A 25,569-nucleotide genomic window follows, 5' to 3' on the forward strand; every position below is an offset into this window, starting at 1 on the left:
TTTTTGAGGATTAGTATGTTTAGTTGATTTGGAGTTCTAAGCAGGCTCCGGGGACTGGCATACCATTCAGGGTTGGGCTCTGCCTTACCCTTGCTTGCCACTTCAATAAATATTAATCTTGGACCACCATGCGCTATATGTCCAAAAGGATGTGGACACACCTCCATATTATTGAGTTCAGGTGTTTCAGCCATGCCCATTGTTAACAGGTACCTAAGATCAAATCATAGCCATGGAATCTCCATTGACAAACATTGGCAGTAGAATGGTGCCCCAGTCAGCTATTAGTGCTATTACTATGACGTAGAAATGCCTAGGAGTAACAACAGTTCAGCCACAATATGGTAAACCATGCAAACTCACAGAGCAGGGCCACTGAGTGCTGAAGCGCTTAGTGTGTAAAGATTGCTTTTCCTCTGTTCCATCACTCACAACAGAGTTTTAAAATGTCTCTGGAAGCAACATCAGCACAAGAACTGTGTGTTGGGACCTCCATGAAATAGGTTTCCATGGCCGAGCAGCTGCACACAACCTAAGATCAGTATGCGCAATGCCAAGTGTAGGCTGGAGTAGGGCAAAGAACACCACCACTGGACACTGTAGTAATGGAAACATGTTCTCTAGAGTTAATCACACTTCACTATCTGGCATGCCCGATGGATGAATCTGGGTTTGACAGATGCCAGAAGAATGTTACTTTCTGGACTGCACAGTGCCTAATGTAAAGTTCGATAGAGGAGGAATTATGGCCAGGGGGTTTTTCAGGGTTTGGGCTGGACCCCTTGGTTCCAGTTCAGGGTATTGTTAACTCTATAGCCTACAGAGATATTTTAGATAATTGAACACTTCCAGCTTTGTGGCAACAGTTTGGGGAGGCCATGCTCTCTTCCAACATGACAGTACCCCTGTGCACAAGGTCAGGTCCATAAAGACATGGATGAACTTGAAGTGTCTGAACAGAGCCCTGACCTCAACCCTACTGAACACCTGTGGGATGAATTGGAACGTTAATATCGAGTCAGTTCTTCTCATCCAACATTAGTACCTGACCTCCTAAACGATCTTTTGGCTGAATGGGCACAAAATACCCACCGGCACACTTCTGAATCTTGTGGAAAGCCTTGCCAGAATAGTGGAGGCTTTTACAGCAGCAAAGGGGTTTGGGAGGCAACTCCAAATTAATGCCTAGTGTTTTGGAATGGGATGTCCAACAGGTTCATATTGGTGTGATGATGAGGTGTCCACACACTTTTGGACATATAGTGTATTTCAAAACCTATTTAGGCACCAGGAAGCTAATTTAAATGCAGCTATGTCTTTTCTTACATTTATTAGGTTTAGGGTTATGGTTAGGGTCCAAAGAAAGTAAATCATGCAAAAATGAACTGTGCTTGAATTGTAATGCAGAGTTCCCTGCATTACATGTAATGGCTGATCAGTGTTCACTGTGACTTTTTCCTGTTCATGCATAGCTTTATGTGGTAGTTATTTAAGTGTCACTGATGAGTGACAGAGATAAATAATCTTTTACTCAATAACAATGTGATGATAATGATCAAGGCAGAACGATAAAGCTGTCAAAGATTAAGCACTGAATCAGCTTACTCGCTGGAGTTTTCCTTTTGGTAGTTACATCTTTGTCTGCTTGCTTTCACCTTCCCCAGGCTGCTTCATGGTCTTACAGTTCTCACGCGCCTGACCATCTCACATGGCTCCCTCTGGTTTTGGCATCCTGTCTGGCCCACTGCCTCAGGGCTTACGTGGTAATTAGATTTGTATTATCCAAGTACTGGACGCCCGAGGCAACAGGTGGGGCAGTTAAGGATAATTAGTCCTTAGGCAGGCTGAAACATGTGCTTCATTCATGTAACAGACAGAGAGAGAGAGAAAGACGAGAACCACAAGAACAATGTGAGTGAGCATACACTGGGGAGAGGCTTTGCAGCTAGTGCTGGGCTGTTTAATGATGAGGGCACCTTAAATGCAAGCAGTATCATGGAGATGTAGGAGAGAAATGGCCATCTTAAAATGTGTTACAATTAGTAGTTTGAATTTGATTAAAGGTGTACAACTAAAGCAGATTTTGCCTTCTATGATTACTGTTTTAGGTAACCAGTGATTTTGAGTGGCTATATTGATTTTGATTTTAGACTTTACATGGAACAGTAGACCAGCTCTTCTCCCCGGTGCAGTTGCTGGAGGGTGCTGGGAGTGTGATACCTCATGATACTTGGTGGTTTGGAAAAGATTTGACTGTGTCCCTTAGTGTGTGCTGTGGAAGGTGCTGGATACTGTCAAGGCTGTGTCCCGTCACCACTCCTGTTTGTGGTTTTCGTGGACAGGATATCAAGGCTAGGGGTAGTGTCATTGCTTTATACAGATGATATTGTCTTCTTTGCCTCACCTGACTATGACCATTGGCACACACTTGAGCAGTTCAATGCCTTCAAGTATGAAGTCATGGTTCTTTGTTTTTCTTTTATTGAATTTATTAAAAGCATATAAAATTGTATACAATGAAGACAAAATTAACAAAGCTAAATTCAAATCACCCCCACCCGTGAGAAATAGAGGAAGGCCAACAGCCAGAGTGAAACTATTGAGAGCAGTAAAGTGAGATAGGAGTCTTTTCCCCCAATACAACTGCTTATTCTAAAATATTATTGATTAGGTCTTGCCAGGTTTTTAAAAAGTTTTGAACAGTTTCTCAAAGTAAGAATTAGATTTTTTCCAATTTCAAATAGTATATAACATCATTTACCCACGGATTTAAAAGAGGTGAGTTAGGATTCTTCCACAAAGTCATAGTTCTGTCCCAGAAAAGAATGGATTGCTTTCTCCAGGTGAGGAGGGAAAACTGCCCTTAGTGGAGGAGTTCATGTATATTGTGATCTTATTCGTGAGTGATGGAAGAAGGGCACATGAGATTGATAAGTAGGTTGGAGTGGTGGTGCTGTGCTGGTCCATGGTGGTGAAGCAGGATCAGAGTCTAAAACTCATGATTTCCCAGTTGATTATATCTCTATCCTCACCTAAAGTATGGTAATTTGCTGTAGGTAATGACTGAAAGAATTAGATCGTAGGTTGACAATACGTGACAGGGTGAGAATCTCAGTATTTTGAGAAAGCCTAAGAGTAGGCTCTCTACCAGATTGAGAGGAACCAGTTCATGTGTTTTGGGCATGTTGTAAGGTTACCCCCTGTGGCAGCTTGCCCTGGAGATGCTCTGAGCACTTACCACTGGACTGAAACCCTGTGGTATACCCCAGGATGTGCTGGAGGGATAATATTATATATAGCTAACTGGAAATCTGTTTTCCCATACATACAAGAAATACGTGGCAAGTGACAGACCAGTTTGTTAGTTATGGCAATTGTTTATAAAAGCTATCAAGTTATCAGTTTCACCCACATTAAACTCATTTGTTTGTCCTTGTAATAAAGTGGCAGGTCAGAGTATGAACTTCATCCAACAGGGGGCATTATATTAAAGATGCGGGGACCTATGTGTCCCTGATTTTGGAACAGATAGCTTGGCAAGGACAACATTGTATTATGTCAGGAGAATATTGGGGTAAGGATGATGACCTTAGGGGCAACTCGGAATAAACAATGCTACCTGAATTAGCTGAGTAGTGACATAAAGTTGACATTTCACTTCTTACAATAATTTATATGTATATATAAAATAGAATGTCTGCCTATCTGGATGTTCTCTATACAGTCCTATACCCTTTCACCAATCTAGAGCAAATTTTGCATAGTTGCTGACTAGGACCATATGGACAAGACACATCACTTTGGAACCCAACATTTTGTCCTTAGAGTTCTCAGTGGGTTGTTTTTTTCCTGTGTTGTACAGTTTGCACCACAGTGCCAGCTGCTGGCTCTGAGAAAGTGAAACATCATGAACTGTACAACTTGATCAAAAGGACGAGTCAGACACGACAGCATTCATGGTTACAATCCAGCAGGTAGTTACCGCAATTTTGGAATTCAATCAGGCCCAAAAAAAAGCATGTTTTCGACTCATGAGAGCAGAGACGTCAATAAAGAGGAAAAGTAGGTTGGTCTCGTCCGTTATGGGAGATGGACATCTGAAGCGGAGCTCCATTGGCAGCGGCTTTATTCTTTCTCTTATTTCTTATAATCTCGAGGTATCCTGTATTTACCCAATCCGAGGATTTTCTACTACAGTATATAAATATGAGTAAAAAGAAAGGGTGGTCAGAAAGAAATGAAAAAGAAACCTAAAACTACACCCAAGTCTAGGCAGACATCAAGCCCAAGTGCAAGGTCCGGCCTTTCAGAGACTGACCTGGAACAGGCAGGTGAAAGCACAGATTTCCCAGGATCCCGCTCCACTGCAACATCTCCAGTCGAGAGCGAAAATGGGAGAGAAGGTGCAAGTGATGCAGGTCACGATAGCTCGCCGATTCCAGAAGATCACTTGAAACTATAAATGGCCTTGCAGTCTGCACATTCATCTACTCCTCGTGAGCCGGAAGCATCGGCTTTGGCTGGGGTTGGCACCTCACCCGTGGAGCACGAAAGCCGAAACGATTTGTCCGAACTAAAGGAAATGATCACAACATTGGCTACGGCCACGAGTGAGCTCAAGAAAGACATTCAGAAAAATATGAAGAAAGAAATAAATGGCTTGCTCAAGACAAACGAGAAGACAAATGAGAAGCTGCAGCTGGAGCTGCAAGAGATGCAGCAGGAATATAAAGACTTGGAAAAACGTATATAATTGTTTTGATGCAGTCTTTAAAGATATGCTGAGAAAAATTCTGGAACACATTCATGAAAATGTGTCTAAATTGAGATAACTTGCTGGGCAGCTGGAAGACGTTAAGCAGACATTCACGGCTTGAATTGAAACAGCGGAACATTTGGCATTTAATGCCGATGGAAAAGCTATATCTGTGAATTCCGAACTTGGAGACAGACTCGCGAATCTCGGGAAGACAGATGCAGGAGGAATAATTTTAGAATTGAAGGTCTACCTGAGAATTGCGAAAGTCCAAACCCAGTGAAATTCGTAGCTGAACTATTCTCAAAAATAATTGGAGAGGACTTTAAATCAGATACCGAGATAGCAGCAGCTTATAGCATACTTGGATCAAATACCTCTAAACCTAGGTCTTTAATTGTCTGCTTCAAGAGATTACAATTTAAGCTTAATGTAATGGCACTTCTCAGAAACAAACAAGACATTATATTTGAAAATAACCACATTCATATTTTCCCTGATTTCTCACCCTCAACAGCTGCTAAACGTGCAGCTTTTTACAATATTAAACAGCTGATACGGAAAGCTGATGTCAGATACAGCCTCTTGTATCCTGCCAAACTGAAAGTGGAAATTCAAGACAAATATCACATCTTCTCCTCCACTGAGGAAGCAGAAAAGGAATTAAGAAAGCTGATCTAGATGCTTTTTTGAAATACGATAGTGAGTCGCATCCTGTCATGGTATGGCAAGAAGATATTACCTACTGTCTGATCTGCTTGCAAATGATACAGGTACCATAATTATACATCCTTTTCTCTTCTCGGACACTTTTTGCTTATGTTTTAATTACAATTATAGGCGTATGTGTGGAAGAAATTAAAGTAGGTTTTTTTTTGGTTTTTATCTATTCTAAAGGAGACTGTTGAACATCATACCCTTGGTTTATTGTTATTGTTATTATTGCATTAGGGTTTACTATGTTTATCCAGGACCACTTTTTAACACCACTCCCTGGGTTTACTGTCTTAATATTTCAAGACTGCTGAAGATTAGTTTTTATGCGTATAGTATTTAGACTTTTATCGGCAATAGATAGCTCTACTTTTTAATCCTCAAATACCGCTGCTGGGGGGCTTGTTTTGTTTTGGACGTGCTCTGTCTCTAGGTATGTCAGAGGACCGGGACTTTGTGAAGTGGGGTCCAGCCTCACGTGGGGAGGCAAAATGGGGGGGGGTGGGGGGATAAGGAGGGGAGAGAAAGAGAGCAATCTATATCTAATCTATCCTTTTAATCCTTATAATGATAACTACCAATGTAACAATAGGCTGCATGGTAATAACTTGCAGGAAAATTGGAAATTAATTTTAAAGCTGTCTCGGTTCCAGTTAAGACTACAAAATTACATCAAAAATTTAGAATCAATGTCTCCATGATGGGACAGTTAACTTTGTGAGCTGGAATGTTAAAGGCCTGAATCATGAACAAAGAGAAAGAAAGTATTCTCTCACCTAACAGGTTTAAATGCTAAAATAGTATTTTTACAGGAGACCCGCTTACTAAGCAAGGATTAGTTCCGCCTGCAAAAAGACTGGACTGGCCAAATGTTCCATTCCAGCTTTACAAAGAAAACTAGAGGTGTGGGAATTCTCATACATAGAACAGTCTCATTTGTAGCATCAGATGTAGTATCTGATCCTGAAGGGAGATATGTGATTGTCATGGGCAATTTATTTAACTGTAAAGTGATTTTGATAAATGTTTATGCACCCAATGTTGATGATAGAGAATTCATGCAAAATGTATTTGCATCCATTCCCAATGTGAACACTCATAAAATTATAATGGCTGGGGAATTGTGTTTTAAATCCACTCTCAGATAGGACTCCTGTCAAAGGGGGATGACATCTAACACTGCAAAGACAATTACACAGTTTTTAACTGACCACAACTTATCAGACTCCTGGAGGTTTCTAAACCCAAACTCAAGAACATATTCCTTCTACTCACCAGTGCATCACTGCTACTCAAGAATTGATTATTTCTTTATAGATGATAATGTCTTGCCTACTATTAAATTCTGTAAGTATGACACTATTGTTATTTCCGACCATGCCCCCCTGACCTTGGAGCTAAAATCATTATGCCCCACACACTCATCTCGCAGACGCTGTCTTAACCCACTTCTATTAGTATAGAATTTATATCCAAACAAATCAGTTTCTTCCTAGAGACAAATACATCCTCAGAGGTTTCTGCAGCAATACCCTGGGAAACTCTAAAGGCCTTCTTAAGAGGACAGATTATTTCATATCTTTCCCACAGAAATAAATTAGAAACCAAGAAGGTATCAGAGCTAACCAGCAAATTACTAGAATAGATGAAGAACATGCCAGGTGTCCAAGTGAGGCTCTTCATAGGAAAAGGCAGGCTCTGCTTTCAGAGCTCAACCTCTTAACAACCAAAGAAACTGAACAACTCATTTTTAAATCAAGACGTCATTACTAACACGGAGAGAAAGTTAATAAGCTCTTAGCTCAACAAATCCACAAGCAAGAAGTTTGCAATGCAATCCCAGCAATCACCAACATGAACAGAGATAAAATCATTGACCATAAAAATATAATGCACACATTCAGAGACTACTATAAATCCTTATATTCTACTGAGTTTAAAGAAGACAACACACAATCTAATGCATTTCTGGATACATTACAGATGCCACAAATAGATACTTTTAGTGCAGAGGAACTGGATAAACCTTTGGCGCTGTCAGAATTACTAGATGCTATAAAGTCACTTCAAAGTGGGAAAGCAGCAGGCCCTGATGGCTACCCTGTAGAATTTTATAAGAAATTCTCCACTCAGCTAGCTCCCCTCTTATTAGCAACATTTACAGAAGCTAGAGACAATCAAATTCTACCTCAAACTTTTCGCCAAGCATTAATCACTGTCTTTCCTAAACAAAATAAGGACTTATTACAATGTGCATCATACAGACCAATTTCACTTCTGCATAGTGATGTTAAGATACTCTCAAAGTCCTAGCTAGAAGGATGGAGAAAGTGCTGCCTTCGGTAATATCACAAGCTCAAACTGGATTTATTAAAGGCAGACACTTGGCTTCCAATCTTCGATGCCTGTTTAATGTAATATATTCACCAGCAAAGTCAAACACCCCAGAGATATTATTATCTTTGGATGCAGAAAAAGCATTTGACATGATTGAATGGAACTACCTTTTCACTACATTAAGAAATTTGGGTTTGGCCTGAACATTTGTGCATGGATCAAACTACTGTATACCAATCCAGAAGCTTCAGTTTGTATTAACAACATTTGTTCAGACTACTTTAAACTAGAACGTGGTACCAGACAAGGATGCCCTTTGTCACCACTGCTATCGCCATTGAACCACTGACAGTTCACTGTCGAAATGCTTATCAGATAAAGGGGATTATCAGAGAAGGACTTGAACAGAAAATTTCTCTGTATGCAGATGATATGGTACAGTATATATCAGACCCACAAAATACTGTGCCTGCAGTCTTAACAGCACTTACAGAATTTCAAAAGATCTCTGGTCTCAGAATTAATTTGAATAAAAGAGTGCTCTTTCCAATGAATTCTCAAGCATACAATATCAGATTGGACACCTTCCCTTTATTATTGCAGATCAGTTTAAATACCTGGGGTAAACATCACAAGTAAACATAAAGCTCTTTATCAACAAAATTTCGCTGTCTGTATGGAAAAAATTAAGCAAGACTTGCATAGATGGTCAACCCTTCATCTCACTCTAGCTGGAAGAATTAACATTGTTAAGATGAATATTCTTCCTAAACTTCTCTTTTTATTTCAAAATATTCCAATATACATCAATAAATCATTTTTAAACAATTAGATTCAACCATAACCTCATTTATTTGGAACTTACAACATCCATGTATCCAAAGAGCGACCCTACAAAGACTTGAGACAGAAGGTGGCATGGCTCTACCTAACTTTCAGTTTTATTACTGGGCAGCAAACATACAAGCTATAAAAACCTGGACACAAAAAGATGAACATACACAGGCTTGGTCATCAATAGAAATAAAATCCTGCAGTTTTTCTTTATATTCCCTGCTTTGTGCCCCAATAAATGCAAGTTATCGCCAATATAACAACAACAACAACAACATTTATTTATATAGCACATTTTCATACAAACAGTAGCTCAAAGTGCTTTACATAATAAAGAATAGAAAAATAAAAGACACAATAAGAAAACAAAATAAGTCAACATTACTTAACATAGAATAAGAGTAAGGTCCAATGGCCAGGGGGGACAGAAAAAACAAACGGCTGGAGAAAAAAATTAAATCTGTAGGGATTCCAGACCATGAGACTGTCCAGTCCCCTCTGGGCATTCTACCTAACATAAATGAAACAGTCCTCTTTGGATTTAGGGTTTTCACGGAAGAACTTGATGATGATGGTCACGTAGACTTCTGCCTTTTAATCCATCCATCATTGTTGGAGCATCATGAAGCTTTGAGTAGGTGGAGGTGGTGTAGGCACCGGAAAAAGAAACAGAAGAGAGAGTAGGGGTCAGTACGGATTTTAGATCCACCATGAATAGTTATGAAGAATTGAACATACAGAGTATCAGGATTAAGTTAAAGTGAAGTTATAAAAGGCCATGTTAAAGTAATATGTTTTCAGCAGTGTTTTAAAGTGCTCTACTGTATCAGCCTGGCGAATTCCTATTGGCAGGCTATTCCAGATTTTAGGTGCATAACAGCAGAAGGCCGCCTCACCACTTCTTTTAAGCTTTGTTCTTGGAATTCTAAGGAGACACTCATTTGAGGATCTAAGGTTACGATTTGGGATATAGGGTGTCAGATATTCTGATATATAAGATGGATTATTTAAGGCTTTATAAACCATAAGCAGAATTTTAAAGTCAATCCTGAATGACACAGGCAACCAGTGTAGTGACATCAAAACTGGAGAGATGTGTTCGGATTTTCTTTTCCTAGTTAGGATTCTAGCAGCTGCATTCTGCACTAGTTGCAAATGATTTATATCTTTTTTGGGTAGTCCTGAGAGGAGTGCGTTACAGTAATCTAGTCGACTGAAAACAAATGCGTGAACTAATTTCTCAGCATCTTTCAAAGATATAAGAGGTCTAACTTTACTTATGTTTCTTAGGTTAAAAAATGCTGTCCCAGTGATCTGATTAATATGCGATTTTAAAATTCAGATTACAGTCAACAATTACCCCTAAGCTTTTTACCTCCGTCTTGACTTTTAATCCTAATGTATCCAGTTTATTACTAATAGCCTCATTGTATCCATTATTGCTAATCACTAAGATTTCAGTTTTCTCTTTATTTAGCTTGAGAAAGTTACTATTCATCCATTGATGAATTGACATTGTGTTAGTGAATCAAGAGAATCGGGGTCATCAGGTGCTATTGATAAGTACAGCTGTGTGTCATCAGCATAGCTGTGGTAGCTCATGTTGTAACCTGAGATAATCTGACCTAACGGAAGCATGTAGATTAAGAAGAGCACCGGACCTAGGATAGAGCCTTGTGGAACACCATATTGTATATCATGTGTCTTTGAGTTGTAATTACCACAACTAACAAAGAATTTTCTCCCTGTCAGGTAGGATTCAAACCAATTTAAGACTGTGCCAGAGAGGCCCACCCATTGACTAAGGCGATTTCTAAGAATATTATGATCAATGGTGTCAAATGCAGCACTCAGATCTAAGAGGATGAGAACAGATAAATGGCCTCTGCCTGTATTCACTCGCAAGTCATTTACTACTTTAACGAGTGCCGTTTCTGTGCTGAGATTTGTTCTAAAACCCGACTGAAATTTATCAAGAATAGTATGTTTATTGAGGTGGTCTTTTAACTGCATAATGACTGCCTTCTCTAGAATTTTAATTAAGAAAGGCAGGTTAGAGATGGGTCTAAAATTTTCAAGAGCCGAGGGGCTATTAGTAAATATACTAATAACCCAATTGTGCTTCACTCACTTAGAATATGGAACCAAGGTAGACAGAATTTTAAGATGGAGAATCTTTTATCGGTGGCACCTCTACAAGAGAAACACCTTTTTCAACCCTCACAAACATATGCAGTTTTTAATATCTGGAAAACATTTAGGATTAAATTACTTAGAGATCTTTATATAGACAACATTTTTGCATCCTATGAACAATTACATTCCAAATTTAACTTTCCAGCAACACATTTCTTTCACTATCTTCAAATCAGAAACTTCGTCAAATAGAACCTGCCCAATTTCCCTCATCTCGCACCTTCCTCTATGCCTGAAAAAGTTTTGCTCAGTTTTGAGGACTCAGACAGCATTTCTGCAATATATAAAATTATTTTACAGTCCCTCCCTTTCAAAGATCCAAGAGGACAGTGGGAAAAAGATCTGTCACTCAACATATCGGAAATGGAGTGGAAGGTAGCAATGCAGAGAATTCACTCGCACTTCATATGCACAAAGCATACAATTATTCAACTTAAAATTATATATCAAGCATATTTGTCTCACTGCCCAAAATGTTTCCAGGGCAAGATCCAACCTGCGAACGCTGCAATTAAGTTCCAGCCTCCCTAGGTCACATGTTCTGGGTCTGCACCAAATTAACACCAATAAGGGCAAAACATTTTAGTGCCTTTCAGACAGCCTTGGTGTCACAGTCCCTCCTAATCCATTAACAGCTGTGTTTGGTGTTCTTCCAGATGGGCTTAAAGTGGAGAAGGACAAACAAACTGTGATCGCCTTAACTACACTATTGGCAGACTAGACTTATTTTGCTAAACTGGAAGAATCCTAACTCTGCTCTTTTAAATCAGTGAGTAACTGACATTTTATATTAGTTGAAATTGGAAAAAATCTAATTCTCAGTTAGAGGATCTGTGCGGAACTATTTCAAAACCTGGCAGGATCTAATCAGTAATATTTTAGAAAAAGCTCTTAAATCACTGAGGAAATAGATTCTCTTCCCATTTTTTTTTCTTTTCTCCATTTATATTTATCCACCTATTAAACTCATCAATTTATGTATTTTTACAAGCTTTAAGTTTTACTCCGTTGGCCATGCTCTCTTTCTCAGGGGTGGGGGTTGATTAGTTTTCAATCCTAGTTTTTGTAAAAATGTATCTATCTGTATGGAATAAATACAATAAAATCAATAAAATAAAAATTAAGGAACAGTAAATGACATGGGAGAGCTGGAAACAACAACAAGGTCACCTTTCAATAACACATAAACCTTCACTTTCCTTTCTTAACCCATTTTACAAATATACCAGGACAACTTGGTATTTCGGATAGCATAAAATAAAATATAATAACCAGGTCTGCGGTGGGCTGGCACCCTGCCCAGGGTTAGTTTCCTGCGTTGCGCCCTGTGTTGGCTGGGATTGGCTCCAGCAGACTCCCGTGACCCTGTAGTTAGGATATAGCGGGTTGGATAATGAATGGATGGATAATAATCAGGTTAGCTAGAAATTGCATTTTTGTGGTAGCCTTAAAATTGGAGCGTGTGAATGTGTGTGTGTAACTTGCTTTTAATACACTCACATACAAAAATAAAAGCTAATCCAGTTGATTTTGTATAAATCAGTAAGCAAATCAACAGCGACATGAATGCAACATAATGGGAAAGTGAGATGTCACAAGTGGCAGATTTGAAAATTCCCTCAGGACATAAATACAGCATACTGACCAGTATGATCAGTATGGCTGTAGGGCGCCACACACAGGAGCCATCTTGCTTCTACCGCTTCACTGTCCTGGTGATATATGGGCATTCTGTTCCTTTAGGGCAGAACTGCAGTCTAGGAAAACCTTGGAGCTGATGAGGAAACATTAGAAGGATGGCCTGAGGGGTTTCAAAGGCTGGTTTTGTCTTCAGAGGTTATTCCCAAGGTGTTTCTAGAAGTAATTCCTGACTGAACCTAAAAAGTCCATTCTGGTCAGTCTGTGATTGAATTTGAATTTGGGAGAAGAGCTGGACAGAGGTTCAACAGGCAGGAGCGGCAGAGGCCTGGGGTGTTATAAAATGTACAGGAGGTGGGGGAAATGGGTATATTGGGTCCATCTGATGAGATCAGCCATCTTTCCTAATAGACATAGCAAATATCCAATGTAACCCCAGACTTGGTAGGATTTGTTGTTCTCCTTTGTGTTTGCAGTTTGTGGTACTCGTTCCATGACATATGCTTGTCATGAATTTATTTTTCTATAAACCTTTATTTTTCTACTTTTGCTTCCTCTTTACCATTATTTAGGTCTGGACAACAGTTCAAAACAGTTCAAGGTGCACATCTTCAGTCACCCACCATGTTTTAAAGACTTGTTTCCTGGTTACTATCTTGAATGCATTATACTTTCTCTAGTGTGATTTGCACAGGTACAAGTTTCTTAATTTGACAAAATGGAATTTATCTCATTTATGGGTATTTTTTTGATACTTTTCAAGACCTGGAGAAGCTCCCAAAGCATTCTTCTCTATATATGTGTAAAAATGTAGACATCGGTTCTGGGAATCAGTTGATTTCTCTTCTCTACGCGGTTTCTTGCGTTGTGTTATTTTTTTTATATTATGATGGTTTGAAGTGGCACGATGGCGCAGTGGGTAGTGCTTCTGCCTCACAGTAAGGAAACCTGGGTTCACTTCCCGGGTCCTCCCTGCGTGGAGTTTGCATGTTCTCCCCGTGTCTGTGAGGGTTTTCTCCAGGTGCTCCGGTTTCCTCCCACAGTCCAAAGACATGCAGGTTAGGTGTATTGGCGATCCTAAATTGTTCCTAGTGTGTGCGCACCCTGTAGTGGTCTGGCGCCCTGCCGAGGGTTTCTTTCCTGCCTTGCGCCCTGTGTTGGCTGGGACTGGATCCAGCAGACCCCTGTGACCCTGTAGTTAGGATATAGCAGGTTGGATAATGGATGGAAGGATTGTTTGAAATTTCTAGCAGAACTTCAGATCCATCTAATCAACACAGTCCTCCCTCAGTTGCATTCAACAGATTAGATTCTGACTACCTGTTTGAATGTTTTTATGCAGTAATGGAGGTAGGTTGTTGTGCCAATTCAATTTAGCGTAACTTTCTCAAACTTCCTAAATCCATTTCATGGTTGGAGGGCACCTTACCCACCCTGGAAGTAGTTCCAGTACATTACAGGGCCCACGCACATACACAACCATCTTAAAGGTCAAATTTGAATTCACAATCAACCCACCATTTATGTTTTTGGGGTTTGGAAGGAGAACCAGAGCACCCATAAATAAAACAACAAAGACAAAGTAAAACATGCAAACTGCATATGGAAGTAATCTGGCAGGGGATTTTAATCTAGTAGACATTCACCAATGTGCCACCCTTGTGTCAATGAAGATCCCAAATTTCTGTAGCAAGCGTCTTGCAGCCTGAATGTGTGTGTGTTTTCCTTCTTATCTGAATGCTATTTTTGACAAACTGCTTTTTGTAAGTGTTAAGCTACATAATGTCAAGAATGGGACATATCTCTTTATTATATGAAAAAAATCCTGGTACAAGATGTGACTTTTTCAGAGAGACACTTTCACGTCCCGTGAGACGAGACTTTGTGCCAAGAGATTTAACCCTGCCTAGGGCCAGAAATAAAAGACAAAAAGTAGATGACAAAGTAGAATTTTGTAAAGAATTCAAAAACGCTGGCACGAAACACATGCAGAGCAGGTTAGAGGTAATGAAAGTACTAAAATTCGAAAGTCTCAAAAAAGGGTAGAAAAGATCGCATTAGCGCAAACAAGCTGAAATTATTACTCGGTGAAATAACGGAACAGCAAAAATATATTGGTCGGATTTAAACTTTAAGTCAGAGATTTGCAGATTGTCTACTTCGTGTTGCCATCAAGGAAAAGTAGTGTTTCTTCCCAATGAAGAGGCGTATCCGTGAGAGTTAAAACATTTGTTGTTTGTTGAAAATGAAATCCGCATATGCAAGCGGCAGAGATGTGAATTTTATTTATTTTCTTGATTCCTTATATCTTGAGGTTCTTTATCATCTTTTTCCTGCTTCTGTATTCCATCTTACCGTTTGCACTGTAGTCAAGACACATAACTCACAAATGAGTCCTTATCAGGAGTACTTTTATCATACTATTGCTCATATTACAAAAATGACGCAGCAACTCCATAGAAAGTCCAGAGTAGAGTGACTATGCTGATTTCAGGACTAAGAGATCAGAGCTACAAGGAGAGATTAAAGGAGTCGAATCTTTTCAGTTTAAGCAAATGGAGATTAACAGGTGACGTGACTGACGTGATCAAAATTTGAAGGTAATTAGAATGGTGGATCCTTCCTGTTACTTTAAAATAAATTCTTCAGACTTACCAGTTGTGAAAACCCAAAGACGCTTGGATGGACCTCAGCATGGATGCTACCTTTTTACCTTCAGCTGGCCCCTTCCAATCTGCTGACTAATAGAGAGCAACAGAACAGGAGATGGGCATGTCTTTTAAGAAGAAAACCGAATAGAAAAACAGGTTTCTCAAAGGATTTCAAAAAGCATACGGCTAAAACATCATTCTCATAGTCAGACATGAGCTGGGGACTTGTTCACTTGAACACTGATATTCTACCAAATTCAAGTCCAACTGAGATTAGAAAGCAATGAATTGTAAAGCAGAATGTTATGGTTATCATAGAATAAAATCCCAAACCAGTAATATCCAAAGCAATGAAATCATGAACTGTCCAAAAGCTTTCTGCATTTAGTTTAGATGTTTATTAAAGATAATAAATAGCAATGCTCTGTCCACGAAGAAAGCTGCTGTCCCTTAGCATGAAGACATTTTCATACATAGCTTAACAAAGATAGAAAGCTTTGAAACGCCTGCTATACTAATTAGCAACAAATATTGGCATTTTGCCACCTTTGTGTGATCACCCTTCAGTCACACCAGATTTATTAGTTTATGCCCCTTTATGTTCATTATGCTAAAAGCTGACAGCTGTTTGGCATTTTACCATCTTTGTCCACTATGCTTTTAACCATGCTGCCTAAATGCCAATCCTCCACCCAGTCTTTGGCATTGATTTTCTGGGTTTCATTTTACATTGATGGACCGATTTCATGTAAGACTCAGTGCATTCCAGTGCAAACCATATTGGTGAGAATACAATATACTTTAAAATAATAATGTCTTATAAGGTACAGAATCACATTGTAATACAAATGTTTAACCTCCTTTGCATTAGGCCTGAGAATCACTCAGGCTGTAAAAACAGTGTTAAAAGTGTTAGTTCCGAGTGTCAGGGCAACTGTATAGACGCACCTTGTGTAAGCATTAGACCCAAGGATTACTTGGGCTGTAAAAGTGCCAACAGTGTTAGTGTTGAGTGTTGCTCAGGAAACGATATAGGTGTGTGTGTGGTGTAATGTGTTACCCAGGCAATGGTGCAGACATGTCTTCTCTTAGCCTCATAATGGCATCTCATAAGAAACGTTTTTCAGCAGCCCAGGTGTTGCACGCTCTTGACAGTGATACGAGCAGTGATGACAAAGTGAATTTGGTCTTCAGGTACTGTAATTGAAATGGACAGTGAAATCGAAAGGGATTCTGATGAATCTGAATGTGATGTTCATGTCATTTGCACATGTTGAACGTGCTGCTTAAAAGCTGATCACTGGAAAGAAAATCCACAAGGAATTATGCTACTATTATCTCGAATGTGATTTTGGATTGTGTTTTTCACCGTACTTCAAGATATTGGGTTGGGCAAAAATAACAAGAATTTTTTTTCTGGACGGTGGAGGGGAATTAGTTCTGACTAGCCAACCCACTGTGTACCATACGCCGCATAATCAGGCCGGTTTTTTAATGATTTTTAAGCACAGTGAGAAAATTAACATTTGAAAAATCTGTAATGTAATAAATCAGCAAAAAGGCAACATTGTAATAAAGCACGGAACGAACCAACACACAATCGTCCGTGACTGAAAACTGGCGGACCGCCATCGCTCATGTGCCCACCTCCAACTCGTCACTTGAGTCGTCTTTGCACAGTCCAGATGCACCTGTGACTCACGTAGACTTTCCGTGTTCCTGCAGGAGCATCTAAGAAGACGCACGTTTGTCGCGGATGCGAATTGCTGTATGTAGCGTGTAAAACAGTTTGCTATGGTGCATGCGGTCGTGAGTCGTAACCGAAAACTCGGTTTTTAAAGACTGCTTACTTCATTGTGTTTTAACCTCAGTTGTAAAGGATTGTTTTAAGGATCCCATGAGATACCCCTCGCAAACCGTTTTACACACTGCATATGGCAATTCATCTCCACGAGAAACACGCCTCTATGAACAGTCAATGTGGCTTGGAGGTGCCAGGAGTTGGTGGGCGTTGGTCCTTCTGCGTGCGCCATAGCTGTCTTACTTGTCCAATTGTGTCCAGCGGCTCAGTGATCTCACGCCCCTTCCCGCGTGCTTTCCATGGTTGTCTTGCCTTAGTGAATTATATATATATATAGATGTTTGCTGCTAGGTGAGTGTAATAGACTGCCCTCTGCATCATTTGGCCAAGCAGCGTCCTTGAAGTGCTCGAGCGATTGCATGATGCACTTCTGAGAAAACGACCCGAATTGTGGTGATCACGTAAGTGGCTTCAACATCACGACAATGACAGCATTGAGTGTGTGGCAGTTTCTCAAAAAAACGAGATGACAACAGTTTCCCACCCCACTTCCCTACTCCCCAGATCTTGCAGCCTGAAATTTTTTTCTTATTTCCAAAAATGATGTAGGATTTTAAAGGAAAGCATTTTCAGGATGTAGAGGAGTTCGAGAAGCAAACGACAGAGGCACTGAAGGCTATCACTTTGCAATGGTTTCTGAACAGTTTTGAACAAGGGATAAAGTGGTGGGACAAGTGTATTGTGTCTCAGGGAGAGTATTTTGAGGGTGATTCAATTTTGGAAACGTTCTTAGAAATATATGATTTTTAAAAACATTTTGGGTCCCCCTTGTATACAACACAAAATACACATTTTGACAGTATATTTTTATTATTATTATTTGTATCATTATTATACATTCTACACTTCTGACTTTGTACTTTTAGTGTTTTTTGCACGTTTTACAGTAGAAAGATGAAATTAATAAATGTCATTTTTCAAGCCAAAAAATCCAATGCTTTTTACATGTTTTTTCGAGGAAAGAAATGTAACGCTAAGGGGGTTAATTAAAGTAATTGTCTCACACAACTTGTGCTTTGCTGAGATTTATAAGTGAGTCCTCATGATACAAATCTTGGTGGGCCAAGCTCTCTTAAAAAATTCCTCACACAGAAAAATACAATTAAAACACGCTGTAACCATGAAATTAAAGCTTGACAATTCAGCCTTCAAAATATGAACACCTCATGAACTGAAAAAAATTATCTAAAGCAAAAAAAAAGATAAAAGAAAAACAGATGTTCTAATCAATAACAACAGAGAGACACAGATGGACACTTGTTAAAGCTCCAGTATATTGTCCCAAGTACTATAGAAAACATTAGGACTTTAGTGACCTTCAAAACTCGACTTGATGATATCATGAGGACATTAAGTAAATAGGATCAGTGAGCTCTGTTGGGCTGAATGGCTTGTTCTAATGTTCTAATCTGTAAGGTGGACTTTCATTTTCTGGTCTGTTTATCTGGGCCACAGTGAGCCAATTACTGTCTTGTTAACACTGGGCGCAAGCCAGAAGAAAGCAATCCTGAATAATGTGCCGAGTCCATCATAGAGTACACTCACTCTGGCACTCACAAGCACTCACACTGGGCCAATTTAGAGTTAGCAATTAACCTAACATCACTCCATACAGGCCGAACTCTGGAACTGTGAGATGACCACGCTATCTCTGAATGGAAGGTAAGAAAGAAAATGCATGCTGTTTGTTCTTCATTTCATTTTGACAGACTTGTGTAAAATATGTGGTGGTTTACAGATCCTAATGTCAATAATCTCTTTCCAGGGAATGGCGTTTATACACAGAAGCAAACTCGTGTCTCATGGCAACTTAAAACCCACAAACTGCTTGGTGGACAGTAGAATGCAGGTGAAACTCTCAGGGTTTGGACTGTGGGAATTTCGCTATGGGACTAAGCATAGAGTGATTCCTTCTGACAATCCCAAATATGAAGGTGCTTTTTGCCAAAGAGTTTCTAGGCTAAAATTCTGAATTTTCATATTGATTGATGTGATTGAAAATGTCCAAATCATGTAGATAAAAACTAAGAAATCTTAACAGCTAGTCAACTGATTTGTATTTGACAGAATATCAGGAACTGAAATAGACAGCAAAGTGAGCAAAATGTTACTAGCATGAAGAATTGTGTACACAGTTGAGCACTGGGGTGGCCGGTTTCTGACGTCAAGGAAAGTTAATGCAGCTCACAGTTATTAAGAATGGAAATAAATACAGGGTGATACACGAAAATGTAACCTCACACTTAGGTAAGAAGCAGCAGCAAATGTAATCGGGTGAAGCCAGCAGGACTTCCCACTAGCGCCTTGTTATGTTACTTCTGCTACGTGTGCGCATCCTTTACAGATGACAAGCTGCATTTATTGGAAGAGCGTATTTTAATAGTGGAGCTGTATGTCCTTACAAGCACCTTCAAGCTCACACACAGGAATGTCTAGAACATTAGAGAGTGCTCCAGTGAAACACACAGTTCAGCACATGGTGAAGAGGTTATGCCATACTGGCTCTGTGAGCTGTGCATCCAAACCAAGAAACCCTTCAATTTGTACCCCAGACATTGCTGATCGTATGGAAACCAGTTCTTGTAAGTCAAAGCAGCGATTAGAGCAACAAACAGGCTGAGGTTTGCATCGCTGCTGGTGGAGAACATTCTATCTATCTATTATATAGCGCCTTTATTATCTATCTATCTATCTATCTATCTATCTATCTATCTATCTATCTATCTATCTATCTATCTATCTGTCTGTCTGTCTGTCTGTCTGTCTGTCTGTCTATCTATCTATCTATCTATCTATCTATCTATCTATCTTCACAGTACAGAGATCAGGGTTCACAGTCTGGGTTCTCCCTGTGTGGAGTTTGTATGTTCTCACCATGTCTCCCTGGGTTCACCGGTTTTCTCTCACTGTCCAAAGACCTGCAGGTTTGGTGAATTGGCGACTCTAAATTAGCCCTGATGTGTGTTTGGTGTGTGAGTGTGCATGTGTGATTGCCCTGTCCAGGGTTTGTTCCTGCCTGGGCCACTGTCCTAGCTGGGATTGGCTCCAGCCCATTTACCCCACTCTCCTAGACCATCCCTGGTTTGGATTAAGTGGGTTAGAAAGTGACATGACATAATAAATTAAGAAAATAGCTTTTCAAGTGCAATATACTATAATAAAACTCAGCACTAAGACCAGGCTACTTATTTGTGTGCCACCCTATATTTATTGTATGTACATGTCTGTATTTTTAAAATAGGACTCTATTACTTCCCAAATGGCATTTCTCATTCACTGTACCTGTAATAGCTTCTGATGCTCAAGCCCCACTGGAGAATTCTGAATTGGACACAGAAAGAGTTGCCTTTTGAGAAGTAAATATAAATAAATGATGCAATGAAGGGTGAATGTTAAATGAGAATTTTTTTCAAAACAGCAAGCCAGTGATGTACAGGCACGCAACAAAGAAAGGAAAATTGTTTCCAACATGGATAAATCATGTCATTATACCAAATACAATGCCTCTTTTGCAATGTTTCAATTCTTTTTCAACCATGTCATTTCAAATTGTTATTATTTCCATTTTCAATTCTGTCTCTGCCTTTAAAAATGTTTTTTTCTGATGTAGTAGGGCTATCTCGTCGCCTTCTCTCTGCTTCTTGTATTGTTTTGCTCAAATGTGATGGCTCAATAGGAAAAACTGGTCTTGTCTCATGATAAGAAAGAAATCTAAAGTAATGCAAATGCAGGAATTTGCATTTCATTCAAATTTCACACTCAGAGTTTCTCTCTGCAGAAGTCACTTACATTAAATTATATTTCAGTACAGATTATCCAAATCCAGCTACAGTATTTTTAATTGCAATTTCATTTGTTTAACAAGCATGCTGTTTTTATAATTCTGCCAAGCTGCATCTTAGGGGGACTGGTTGAGTATTTTCTTCTTTTTTTTTTTACTGAACTTTTTATTGGTTTTATAGATGGTGTTAAGGTGACACAGTAGTTAGCACTGCCACCTCACAGACTGAGCATGCGGGCTTCAAATGCTGTGCCCATATGGAGCCTGCAAGTTTTCCCCCACATGTGCATATCTTGGATTTTCTACCCACATCACCAAATGTGATCGGGCAATTCCAGATTAGCTCTGCCCATCTACAGTTTTAGGCCTTGAATCCACAGCTGCCAGATAGTCGCTGACCCATCCCCCCCGGACCCTGAATTGGATTTAGTGGTTTCAGAAGAGTATACTGTATTAGATTACATTACAATAAAGGAGTTGCAAGTCAGAGACACCTTGTTTAAATTGAATGCAGTATCCCCAATCCTACTTCTCTACAGTATTACTATCTATCTATCTATCTATCTATCTATCTATCTATCTATCTATCTATCTATCTATCTATCTATCTATCTATCTATCTATCTATCTATCTATCTATCTATCTATCTATCTATCTATCTATCATCAGTTACAGTATAGTTGTAAGGAAAGGTAATCCTCAGTAAATTAACAAAGAACAATGTGAGTCAAGCAACCACACTAGTAACTGGGAAAAGTTTAATGTTGAATTCTTAATTTATAAAATGCTTTAAATCCCATTACATGATTAGAATATATTTATTATTATAAAGTTAGCATTTATATGGTCTCCAACAATCTCAGAATTATAAACAGAATGCTTTTAATTAAAAAGAAAAACAATAGAATAAATGATTCAATGATAAGCCGCTATGTGACAAGTACAGTAAAGTTGTGCTCTTTCCTGTAGACAGTGTGGCTTAATTGTTAAGGCTCTTGATCCAAAAGGTTTCCACTTCAGTCCTTACAGTACATTATGAAACATTTTGTTGTAGCTCTTTACATGTGGGCAGGTGGTTACTACAAAAAGGTCATCATCAGGTTTCAACGTCTCTCGGAAGGTTGACTGGTTCATCATCTTTACTCAGCTTTCAGCTAGCCTTATTTCTCCATAGTTTTTACTCCTGATTTATTATTATTTATTATTATTATTATTATTTCTTTAACTCCTTGGTCTTCCTTTACTTTTTTTTGCTGTCCATGCTTTCCTTTAAGATGTTCAGGGCCAGACGTCCAGCTGATGCCCTCATCACATTCCCAACATACATCATCTTTCTTTGTGTCCAATCTGTTTGTTGATAGTGGATTCTTTGTTTTAATTCTGAGTATTAGCTTTTCATGAGTTACTTTGTTTTTCCAGCTTATTTGTAGAATTCTTCTGTAACACCACTGCTCCAAAGTGTCTATTTTTGTTTTCCGTGTTGATTGTTTTCCGGTTATGTAAGTAGTTTAAACTGTAGCACAGTATTCAAAGGGCAGCATGGTGTTGCAGTTAGGAGACCTGGGTTCGCCTCCCGGGTCCTACCTTCATGGAATTTGCATGTTCTCCCCGTGTCTGCGTGGGTTTCCTCCGGGTGCATTGGCGATTCTAAATTGTCCCTAGTGTGTGCTTGGTGTGTGGGTGTGTGTGTGTGCCCTGTGTGGGGTTTGTTTCCTGCCTTGTGTACTGTGTTGGCTGGGATTGGCTCCAGCAGATGCCCGTGACCCTGTAGTTAGGATATAGTGGGTTGGATAATGGATGGATAGTATTCAAATGTAGTATTTGTTTAATAATATAAAAATGTAACCTGAAATTTTGGCTACTGAGTAGTTTCCTTTCTCTCCTTCTGAATGGATATGCAATTGCAATATAACACCTCTTTCTCTGGGAGATGATATTTTTTGTGTTTGTCTTCTGATTTTTTTTTTTATTGCTACAATATTTGTAACTTAATTGTAAACTTGGTGTTAACAATAAGTAACACGCACTTGTCCTTTGACCACTGTAGAACTTTACTGGATTGCACCAGAGCTGTTAAGACTCGTTCTTCACCCATTTAATGGCACGCAAAAAGGAGATGTCTACAGTTTTGCAATCATCATGAGGGAACTGATTTATGACAGTGATGATGGCCCATATCATGACTTGGATTTGGAGCCAGAGGGTGAGACTCCTTTAATTATTCTCATGTGCCCAACTGAAGCTCTTGTAGAGTGTGCACTGTCTACAGAATTTAATCATTTCTACATTATATATATGTATTATAATAAAATTATAACTAAGAATATGTAATCCCCTTCAAAAATACGAGAAGTTTATTACTCTATATGAATTTAATTTCAAGCAGATATTAATCCATATTTTAATTTTGTATGGATTTGGTGAGGATCGCTTTAACTTTCATTGTTTGTAATCTAATGTCATGTACAATTAAGAATAATTGCAATATTTGCTCAGCACGAAATAATAAAAAAATTGGGAGTGGTACTCAGATATGGGGACAAGACAATGATTCAATTTTTTATATTATATACATTAAAAAAAACATCAATAACAAATCAAATCAAATGAATAATATATTGAACAATTAATAGTTGAATAAATCAGGTAAAGTACCACTTCTGGTTAGTGGAAATAGCCCAAAAGCTGGTAGAAATCTAGGTTTTGTATCTAATACTTGTATGCAAAATTTGGTTGACCTAAATGAAAGCGTACTCAGGTTATCGTGTTTACATACAATGGTATTTTCAGACTCTGGGAGGTCTAAAACATTGAGATTCATCAAAATCTCGAAATAGAATTTTTGGAGGGTTCCAGTACTTTCCCTATACTTCCTACATGATAAAGTCAGGGAGGTGTAAAACTTCGAGATTCATCAAAATCTCGACATCGAATCTTTGGACGATTACAATACTTTCCCTATATTTCGTATACAAGAAAGTATAAAGTTCTGATTAAAGTAATAAGCTTGGATACTGGAAAGACACAGTTGAATAAAGGCAGTAGCGTTCCTTGTTTACAACTCTATGGCATTTCCTTTGTTACTGTAGATGGTACACTGTACCGATTGCCTTGCACAATTCCTAGACCGTTTTTTCACTAATGTTTTTATATAGAGATAAACATGTAGCAAAGCATAGCAAAAAGGTAATAACAAAGGGATTTTGGCTGTACTTTGAAAAAATAGTTACTGCTGTAACCTCATAGTACCTGAGTCCTGGGTTTAAATCTTGGCCTAGTCTCTGCATGGAATTTGGCAAGTGTTCCTCATGTGTTTCCATTGGTTTTCTACATATACTCCTGTTTCCACCAACATTCCCATGATGCAGAGATTAAGGTGGATGTTATTTGATTGGCCATATTACTAACAAAGAGAACTCTAAGATGGACTGTTATCCCATCCAGAGTTTATTCCTTCTTTAGACTTGATGCTTCTGGAACAGGCTATGGCTTCCTGATGATGTTGTCATGAAAAAAGGCAGTTTCAGGAAACAAAAAGATGGATGTGACAGTAGATATTTGAGGTGATGTGAGGTACTGAAACATAAGTATAGGACATTTTGCAAATTTCACAATTTTAGTAACTCATGATAAACAGAATTGCTAGCATTATGTGACAGGGATCTAACCTGATCTTTGGAACCTTTGTTTTTTCCTTACAGTTTAGGTAAGAGAACATACACTTTGGAAGATCAATATTCTTGCGTACTCCTATTCTCTGTTCTCATTACACTATAGACAGACTTGAAACTTAGCTTATTCTCAGTGTGAACCTGTTTTTAATCGGTGCACTACAGATGCCCCACCTAGTCCTTAAGATATTAAAATTAGGTTTTTTGAAATTTGATTATTCGATGACTGGACCCCTGTTTAATGGCTGGTTCTAGTCCTACTTCCGGTGATTCTGTCATGGCCTAGGCCCCTGAAATTAGATAAAGCTAAACAGCCCTAATTTATTTCATTTCTTGTCTTGGAATGGCTACCGTTTTGACACTGTTAGTCTCCCTAGGTGATGAATCTCTACTTCCCTCATTTTAAAACACATTGACCTCAGTCAAATCAACTTTATTGTATGTAGCTGTGACGGGGAGGGTTGGCCCCAGGGTAACAGGTCCCACCAGGAGCCTCTTCAACCCGCCACCACCGATAACGTTTCAGTGGGATGAGTCGAGTAAATGAGGACACCACACAAAGCAAGGGAAGGTGAAACAGTGATAAGTGTTTTTATTAAAAAAACAAACAAAACAAGTGTCCAAAACGTGCAGTGCAAAGTTCCTAAATAAATAATCCAATTAAAAGAAGGTATCTCTGTGGAGGTTAAAACGATAAAATAAATAATCCATTGAAATAAGGTTAAAACATGACAGGAAACTGTTCTTAAAAAGCATGAGCCTAGGTGCAGTCCCATGACTTAACCCAATATAGGCTCTTGCAGTCAAGGAGGTTCCTAATCTGCAGTTCAGCCTCCCTTCTGCTTTGCTTCTAGGATTGGGCCCCTTGTAGCTCCCTCTGGCTCCAGGCAGAACACCCCATCAATCCTCCGACTCCTGCTACCAGGCCCATGCCCCTGTGATCCATGGCACCACTGGCAGGAAGCCTCTCTCAATCTCTCACCCCCGTGCAGTTGTGCTGCCTTTTTTCGGTGGTTCGCTACAACTGAGCAGTGCCTCTGCCACTCCGGCTACCAGATCACTCAGCTGGAGTGGCCATCAGGCCCCGAGCTCCATTCATATGTTCCCGTAGGGACTTTCCTCCCAGCTG

The 25,569-nt window shown here is 39.2% G+C and overlaps 1 protein-coding gene across 1 annotated transcript in view; it reads left to right on the forward strand.

Annotated features, from left to right (window-relative positions):
• The window catches only part of gucy2g (guanylate cyclase 2g), a 149,357-nt gene that overhangs the window by 65,660 nt on the left and 58,128 nt on the right, over positions 1-25,569 (forward strand). The window contains exons 13-14 of the mRNA XM_039736268.1: positions 18,753-18,921; positions 22,817-22,972. Coding sequence (XP_039592202.1) covers positions 18,753-18,921; positions 22,817-22,972 — 325 coding nt within the window. The remainder of the gene's footprint in view (positions 1-18,752; positions 18,922-22,816; positions 22,973-25,569) is intronic.

This window comes from Polypterus senegalus, chromosome 1 (genome assembly GCF_016835505.1).
Source record: "Polypterus senegalus isolate Bchr_013 chromosome 1, ASM1683550v1, whole genome shotgun sequence".
Lineage (NCBI taxonomy): Eukaryota > Metazoa > Chordata > Cladistia > Polypteriformes > Polypteridae > Polypterus > Polypterus senegalus.